Genomic DNA, 8,381 nt, shown 5'->3' with positions numbered 1-8,381 from the left:
TTATTAATAAATATTTGAATAAATCGAAACCACTTTCAAAAAGGGAAATGGAGTTTTTAAAAAAATATTTTATGTTTGTATTATGAAGGTAATATAGCATAATAAAGTTATAAATTTTAGCAAAGTTCGCATTCAGGATAATTTTTTATAAAGGGAGTCTTTAGAAAGAGCTTTCTACAAAAGTAGAAAAGCAAATACAGCCACCAACAGAAAGCTTTTTTAGTAAATTGAAAAGCAAATTGCCGCCAATTTAAATATTTGTTTTTTATTAAAAGATTAGGTCTTAAATTAAATAAATTAAAGGACTCAAATACCTGGCTTACAAATAGTTTTGTGAGAAGATCCTTAATGGCTAGTCTTCCATTACCATTTTAAAACCTTAAATGTTTTCTAAACTATACTAAGTTAGTGAAATTTTTAAAGAAATATGATAAAGAAAGGGTACGATTCGGAGTTAATAACCGAGTTAAGGTCAAACTTTCCCTTTTCACTACTTTAAAGAAAATTTGAATCAATAATACTAGAAATAAACATTCAACAGTGTGGGACGCGTACCAGAAACCTATCAATACTAATTTCCCTAATTTGATGGGCCACTCAGTGAAAGGACTAATATTGGTTCATCCATTAATATGGTAATCAACAAGGTACATAGACATATAGCTTTCAGTTCAATAAAAAATACCAAAAGATATATTTATAATTTGTTTCTTTTAGTACAAGAACATCAACTATACATAGTATTTCTCTCTGGGAATTTCTCAAAAACCATTAAGTGTGAACGATGGGTTAACCCGCCCGACCGTTCCTAAAAAAGGAAGGAATTTCACGTTCCTGGCTCTGATTATGCCAAAGTAAATGCAAATAAGCCACGACAAGCTGGCTAATGTTGTTGTAGTTGCGCACGATGAATGGGCACGAAAGTCGTCAGGGTCAGTGGTGGGGTCACATCCATATAAAAGCCGAACACTCAACCCATCCACACACCCAACCACCTCATCTATTTCAGTTTGGGGGAGTTTCAGTTTGTTTACCAAACAGCACGTTGATTTAATTGCTATTATGGCCAGGAGCCAGGAGCTAGGAGCAGGTCCTGATGGCGAGTGCCCAGCAGCGAGTGTTCACTTACAGGTGGTGGTGCCCGGCAGGGGTGGTGCTGGCGCCGGTGCTCAGTGGTCAGTGGTCAGTGGCGAGGTGGTGTGCGTGCGTAGAAATTACCATAAATCTGATGGCTCGAATAAAAAAGGCAGCTCTGGTGAACTTGGCCGGCCAGTTCGTGTTGAGTTTTTGCGGCGAGCGGTATTAACCGGAAAACCGGACAAGTGGTTTTGAATTTGCGTCGAATTTGCGTCCGACTTGCGTGTCCGTACAGTATCATTTGCCATGTTAAAGGGTGATCCGTTTTCCAAGCAAATAATATCCACCCATTCTATATCCACCGGTCGCATCTAGGCGGTGCATCATGGTGCGCCGCGCCTCGAGCGTTCCGCATCTAAACAGCAGCGGCGGCAGTAGTGCGGATAGTGCCGGAACCGGTGGCAGTCGTCGGGGCCGGGCGCCAGCCGTAGCCGGTACGCGTGGCAGGAAGGCGCCCTCGTCCACGGGCCAAAATCAGAGACAGGGCTCCGGGAGCAGCAGCGGCGTGCCACGATCCCGTAGCCTCACCAACGGCATGCGTCGTCTTAGTCCGCAGAAGGGAACGGGCAGTAGTGGCGGCGGGGGAGGCAGCTCCCGCAATACGCCGTACTTTCTACGGTCGCGTGAGAATGAGTAAGTGCGGGTTAAGGATTGCGTTGCTTCCCACCGTAATCAATAGGCGCCAAGTTGCGGACAGAGAAGACCCCAATAATTAAGAGTTTATGAAAATATCAAAAATTTAGACATCGAACTAGTAAACAGTACTATTAGTATAAATATTTATTTGTTCCTTTTTTCAAGTCCAAGGCTTGCAGGTTTAAAATAGCTCATAGTTATTACCTTAAGCCATTTACTGTTGGTCTATTTTTGGAATTTTAATAGTCCTATTAATATTAAAGACTTCCCTCTTCTAAAAAGTAGTAGGCTGGTCAATAATTTAATAAAACTGTCTGTTTAGGTGTACAGGGAAAATGTATTAATTTGCATTGTAGTTTCCAAGGAAGTGAGAGTTTAGGGGTAGGGGGTAATGATAATACGACAGTCAGCTCACCCCTAATAGACGACCCATTAAAAAATGTCGATGCGAAGAAGAAAAAAATAACAGAAACAGAAAGGCCACAATCCAAACCATAATGACCACGCACAATAATCTATAAAGACTGGCAGGGAAGCTAAGGGACAGCCGGATAGGTGGACAGTCGGACAGGCGGACAGTCGGGCGGACAGGCAATCAACGGACAGACAAACGGACAAGCAGTTAGCCGGTTAGACACTTTATGAAAAGAAACCGGTAGAGATCTGGGGGTTGAGCTTCGAACGAGCACGAAGCAAATCGATTTTGCAATTAAAGCATATTGAAGTCTTTCCAAATGTATTTGTGGCTTTTGACCGGAGTCGAGAGCGAAAGTGACACTTATAAGTTAGTTTTCGGTTTCATTAGAGGTCTCTTTAGGTGGCGAAAGACCCGCCAAAGTTAAGGTTAAGGACCTTGCTTCTTAGCTCACTGACAATTGGGGTGAAGTGGATGTTTTTGGTAGCCGGTGGGGTATTCTTCGATAAATAATAAATAATTCAAGCTAATGTGATGTAGGTTGGGTCAGCGAAGAGCTAATCCATATTATCAACAGACATCGTTTGCAATAATGGCTTATGGAAGTTTTCAAATAAATTGACACCTAGGACATATGGTAATTGACTGATCCCCATAGCTTATATGGATTTATTTTTTAGATACCATATGATTAATCCCAACAGTCGTGTTATAATTATTTTGGAGCACGCATGTGTTTCGGACTTTTGATTAATGAATGCGTTGATAGCCAAATGATTGACGACACACTTCGAGATTGGAGTTTCCATAGTAATCATTTCGTATGTGAGCCCATATTTCAACTAGAAATTGATAGACATTAGCAAAATACCGGACCCAGCCCAAGCCCAAGCCATTTCACGTGAAACACTCCGAAAGTAAACTCGCGTGTAAGTTTCGAGTTTAAAAATCCATATATGGTACACCCATTCGAATGGATTTTGTGGCATGCACTATACAAGTTAGGTCATAATTACGCCCCCGTGGATAACTATCATCGGAGTTGACATTTCGTTGCCTAAACTTTGCATGGCTAATAAATATTTCCCATCGGTAGATCCATTTTCCGCCCATTTTGAATTAGAAATCCGATTCCACGACTGGGACTTTTTTGAACAAAAGTGAGAGTTTCAGGTTTCCCGCAACACTATAGCTTATTTGATTCGCAAACAAGGGCCATAATTGGACTACTCAGAGAATATTTTTTTAGGCATTTATTTGATGTTTGTTCTGGGCAAACATCTATACTACTTTTCTTTGATTACTTCTGATTAAAGAGTACAAATACGCTAAAGATTTAATGATGGAAAATTTTATTGGGAAACATTTTACGAAAAGCCTTTAGTTCCAAACTTACTATATTTCTAGTTATTTCGATATACAAACAATACCTGATTAAATCAAAATTGGGGTCAATAAATTATTTAGCACCTACTATGGCCGGCACAGAGTTGATTGAACTTTTAGCGGCGATAGGTTCTCGAGTCTCAAGTCTCGACTCCTTGGGGTTCGTGTTAATTTTTCTCCATTGGCGCCTTCTGAAATATTTACCAAGTGCACCACCGAAAGGGCCAACTCATGTCTGATTAATATATGTACATACGTTCATGAGGCTATGGCCATTAGGACATTAATGTTTAACAAGTCATTTACGTGAAAATGTTAAATGTCAGCTCCCTGCCACATACAAGCACGCAAAGATGGTACATTACACATACGCCGTGTTGCCCGGCCTCCTTTTCAGTTCAATAAACTATTTGTATTGGAAACTTTCTACGTTCTTGTGGTATACCACTAATTACGTGGTTCAGTATCAACTAAAACCAAAACTTGGAATAATTCATGTGAATAATTTAATGATTTCTATTTGCATATTTCCATAAAGCGATAAAATTCCTTGAAACAAAGCTCCTTAATCCAATTGAAATGGCACCCCAGAACCCTCTATGCTACTCAACTAATTGTGACTTAGTGTGAATCAGCCATCTACCCTTAACCTTGGCTATTTTTGGGCCAACAAGTTCAAGGCTAGCCCTTAATATACTCGGAATTCGCGTTAGCCATAAAATCCAAATCCATAAAACAATGAATCTTTTCACTTTGATTGATTAAGTTTGATTGGGAGTATTTTTGGCATTCTACTGAAGAGGGAATTAGGGACCTGCATATGACAATAAAACATTTAAACTTTATTAAATCCATGTATGTAACCTAGAATTGGAAGCTCTGACACCCTGGAAATAGTGGCCTCCAAATCCACCGGCAGTGAAGAGTGCTCCACGCCGGAGGACAACATTAATGTGGTGGTTCGTGTTCGACCGCTCAATGAGAAGGAGAAACGCGACCGTCATGGTTCCACTTTACAGTTTCCCGGCAACGGACAGGTCATCGTAAGTAAACACAATCCTTAAATCCTTCAAATCCGAGTGACATGAAATCATCCTCCTGCAGATCGAGGGCAACGATGTGGGTCAAAAACGGTCGCACAATCGCGACAGTGTTCGCGTCTTCACCTACAATGTGGTCTTCGAGCCAGGAGCTACCCAGGACGATATCCTGGACTACTCGGGCATAAAGCGTATCATAGAAATGGGCATCGAAGGATTCAGTTGCACGGCGTTCTGTTACGGCCAAACGGGCTCAGGAAAAACCCATACCCTCACAGGGCCACCGGAGCTGGTAAGTCTGCTAGGATAGCTGCTATTGATTTTGTTTCTAATTTTGTATATTTTATGAATATTTCAGTTCGTTGGTAAACCGAATCCCAAAGATCCGCGCCACGGCCTCATCTTCCGCTCGTTTGTGTATCTCTTCCAGTTGATTAAAAATCGCAAGGATGTCAATTACGTGCTAAAGGCCTCGTTCATGGAGATATACAATGAACGGGTAAGGGGGCAACTTGCCATTTTCTCTAATTGCATCGCTGTCCAAGGCTCGACCTCTGTCCATTTTAATCGAAAATGCATTTGCCATAATCCTGATGGCTTGCCCGCAAACATGCTTGCATTGACCTCTATTTAATGGATGTCAGCACGCTCCTTGCCCAAAACCACCTCATTCCATGGCAGTTGCATGTCAGGAGAGTCCTTCCATTCACAGTCCACCAACCCACCCAACTAACCTTTCCCTATTTGTCACAATGCGTGAAATGTTTCTGCATTTTGCGTGGCATTTTCAATGATTTGTTTTCCTTTGCCACCTCCACCATTTACTTATTGGTTTCGCAAATTGAATTGAATTTTTGAATCGACCCGTACAGGTAATCGATTTACTCAATCCGGGAAGTGCACGGAAACCGCTGGCGGTGCGATGGTCTAAGAAATCGGGAGGTTTCTTTGTCGAGAACCTCTTTACGGTGGATTGTGAGGAACTGGATGATCTGCTGGCCGTTTTGGAGGAAGGTAAGTCCTCTGTGCTTACTCACTTATGTAATTGAAACTCTTATCAACTTATTTCAAATCCCCAACATAGGAATGAGAAACAGAGCCGTTGGATCGCATGCCATGAACGATCACTCCTCCCGTTCCCACACTATCCTGACAGTGCACATCCTGTCCGACCAACAGACGGACGGCGGAGTATTCCTCTCCAAGCACGGAAAAATCAATTTCGTTGATCTGGCCGGCAGTGAGCTCACCAAGAAGACCATGAGCGAGGGCAAGACTCTGGAGGAGGCCAACAACATAAACAAAAGTCTAATGGTCCTGGGCTATTGCATCTCCTCGCTGAGCGATGCCAAGAGGAGATCGGGTCACATACCGTACCGGGACAGCCAGCTGACCAAGCTGCTGGCCGACAGCCTGGCTGGGAACGGTGTGACTCTGATGATCGCCTGCGTCTCTCCGGCCCACTACAATCACGCGGAAACCCTGAACACCCTGCGATATGCATCCCGCGCAAAGAGGATTCGCACCAAGCCGGTGATCATGATGGATCCCCGCGAGGCACTTATCCTTAGTCTGAAGCGCGACATCCATGCCCTCCAACTGGAGAACGATCACCTGAAGGCCGCCCTCAATCTCCACCACCAGGCGGCAACTAATGGCGGTGCGCCCACCGAGAATCTTCTCGAGATTCAACTGGATCGTGTGGGCAGTGGTGGTGCCGTGCCTATTCCAGTACCTAAGGTGGATCTGGAGCGGCTGCCCGAACTGGATGGCTCCGAGCTGGCGGAGCTCGTTAAGCTCTACATGGCTGAGAACGAGTCCTTGCGGCAGGAGAACAACCACCTGTTCACCGTGCGAGAGACGATTCTGCGGGATCAGGAAATCGTGTGCCGGGAAAATGAACGACTTTTAAAGAAACTAGAGGATGTGAACAAGTGAGTGTAGAATTAGGTAGATTATACATTTTGGGTGGCTTCGGGATGGGAATCCGGATGGGATGGCCTCTAGTCTCCGAAACTTGGCTCACTGTTCTCTCCCATTTCTGACTCGTTCTAGATCGAAACCGAGCGGGGACGAGGATAATGAGCCGAGCAAGGAGCAGCCAGACCAGACGAAAAAGGATTAAACTATTATATGCCAGCATTTTTTTACATTTTAAGAAGTTTTTTGTGGAAAGTGTGTTTGTAAAAGTTTTTTAAAAAAAGAACTCTAGAGTGTGACTAGTTATGTAAGAATTTGTAATAAACGTTTGTTTTTGTTTCTGCGAACGACAATGCATCCTTTACAGAGTTTGTGTGCGTTCGCCATTGATACCAGCCCGTCCGGCCATATCTCCGACCACGGGGAAAGAAACCCCCGGGACCGAGATTTGGACCAATCCAGAACCCCTGGAGCTACCTCTGGAGCAACGGATGTCGGAGAATGCTGACAGGAGGACGGACACGGCCCAGAGGCGCATCGACCAGAAACGCATAGCCAAGAACATTTTGTTGATGGCTAATGCCTTCCGGAAACCTAATTCGGATCTGGCCAACGATCCGAATATTAATTTTGAAAAAGAACCTGGAAAGCTTTCAACCAACTTTATGACCGAGTAGGTGATGGGATTCAAACTAAGTTCCTAGTTGTAACAATTTATTTTCTTCCAGCATGCTCACATAAAAATAAACGAATCAGGAAAAATATATTTTTGCAATCAAATACATTAAAAAGTGTACAAAAAAAACTGAAATATATATCAAAGAATTTAAAATGAAAGCGAAACAAAGTTTTTAATTTTAAGGGGGTTTTACATTGGTAGTTTATATTATAAAAAGTTTCTTCGAGGAATTTTTTAAGTTGTTTTTATTAAAAAAACACCTACCAATTTGAAATTTTGATTTTAGGATCTAACGTATTTTTTGAAAAAGTGGAAAATGGTCCGAAAAAGCCGGAAAATCGACCGCCATTAAGCCAAAAGTGGGCACACTTTTGAAAATATTGATTTTTCACCGCCGTTCCCCGACATAGTTGCGAAAGGTGAGCTGAAAATTAAATCGGAAAAATTCCAGAGACTCAGTCAGACGCTTGTTAACAGCTACCAGCACCCCTGTCCAGTGTCCGACAGCAGTATCAGTATTCCAGCATCCACCATAGGTCTCGCGGAGACAGCCGTCCTGGACATCATGGCTGCGAATCTGCAACAGCAGCGCTCCATAAACTCGCAGCTGCGACGGGAGGTTGGGATCGAACGGATGCCCGTGTCGGAAGCCTGCTCCCTGATGATGAAGTACATGCTGGAGCACGAGGAGGAGGACTGCCTGTTGAGCGGCTTCACCCAGAAGGTGAATCCCTTCCGTGAGAAGAGCTCCTGCAGCATTTTGTAGGTCCACCATCGGGTGGACCCAATCCTAGCAGTATTAATCCTTAACAGTATACTCAATTGCAAAGTAGGGCTGTTTCAGCCGGCCTACACCGCATAAACTATTTGATGTTCGTTGTAAGTGTGCTGACCTCAATTATGTCTATAAACTGAATATATACAAATGGATGGGCGATTATTTATGAAAGTTTAAACAAAAGAAAGCTGAACCGTCTTGAACTTACTCAAAATGCCTGCATATGTGCATATTAATATCGTGTATTTTGCTATCCTGTAGCTCTTTATTGGAGATATTAGCAACAAACCAACCCCCCAACCCTCCCACTCTATATATTTGTGTATGTTTCCGAAAATAAAACTATGTAGCCCGAGAAATTGATGTGAATTTCGAGCAGAATAACCAAAT

The 8,381-nt window shown here is 43.0% G+C and overlaps 2 protein-coding genes across 3 annotated transcripts; both read left to right on the top strand.

The window, feature by feature from the left end:
• The first annotated feature begins 1,265 nt into the window (after positions 1-1,265).
• Positions 1,266-7,368, top strand: LOC6494506 (kinesin-like protein KIF12). 2 transcript variants are annotated; one of them, XM_032451163.2, is made up of 8 exons: positions 1,266-1,770; positions 4,443-4,617; positions 4,679-4,906; positions 4,973-5,113; positions 5,487-5,628; positions 5,699-6,548; positions 6,902-7,207; positions 7,263-7,368. In XM_032451163.2, the coding sequence occupies exons 1-8, from the start codon at positions 1,463-1,465 to the stop codon at positions 7,273-7,275; spliced, it is 2,163 nt and encodes a 720-aa protein (XP_032307054.1). In that variant the 5' UTR covers positions 1,266-1,462; the 3' UTR covers positions 7,276-7,368. The 2 variants fall into 2 exon arrangements, with proteins under 2 accessions (XP_032307054.1, XP_001960205.2); XM_001960169.4 differs by lacking the exons at positions 6,902-7,207; positions 7,263-7,368 and adding an exon at positions 6,670-6,873.
• Positions 7,369-7,535: 167 nt separating this feature from the next.
• Positions 7,536-8,380, top strand: LOC26514597 (guanine nucleotide-binding protein subunit gamma-1). Its single transcript, XM_014908545.3, has 2 exons — positions 7,536-7,632; positions 7,691-8,380. The coding sequence occupies exon 2, from the start codon at positions 7,779-7,781 to the stop codon at positions 7,977-7,979; it is 201 nt and encodes a 66-aa protein (XP_014764031.1). The 5' UTR covers positions 7,536-7,632; positions 7,691-7,778; the 3' UTR covers positions 7,980-8,380.
• The last annotated feature ends 1 nt before the right edge of the window (position 8,381 follows it).

The sequence above is a fragment of the Drosophila ananassae genome, chromosome 3L (assembly GCF_017639315.1).
Source record: "Drosophila ananassae strain 14024-0371.13 chromosome 3L, ASM1763931v2, whole genome shotgun sequence".
Taxonomy (NCBI): Eukaryota; Metazoa; Arthropoda; class Insecta; order Diptera; family Drosophilidae; genus Drosophila; species Drosophila ananassae.
This window is presented reverse-complemented; position numbering and strand designations above follow the sequence as displayed.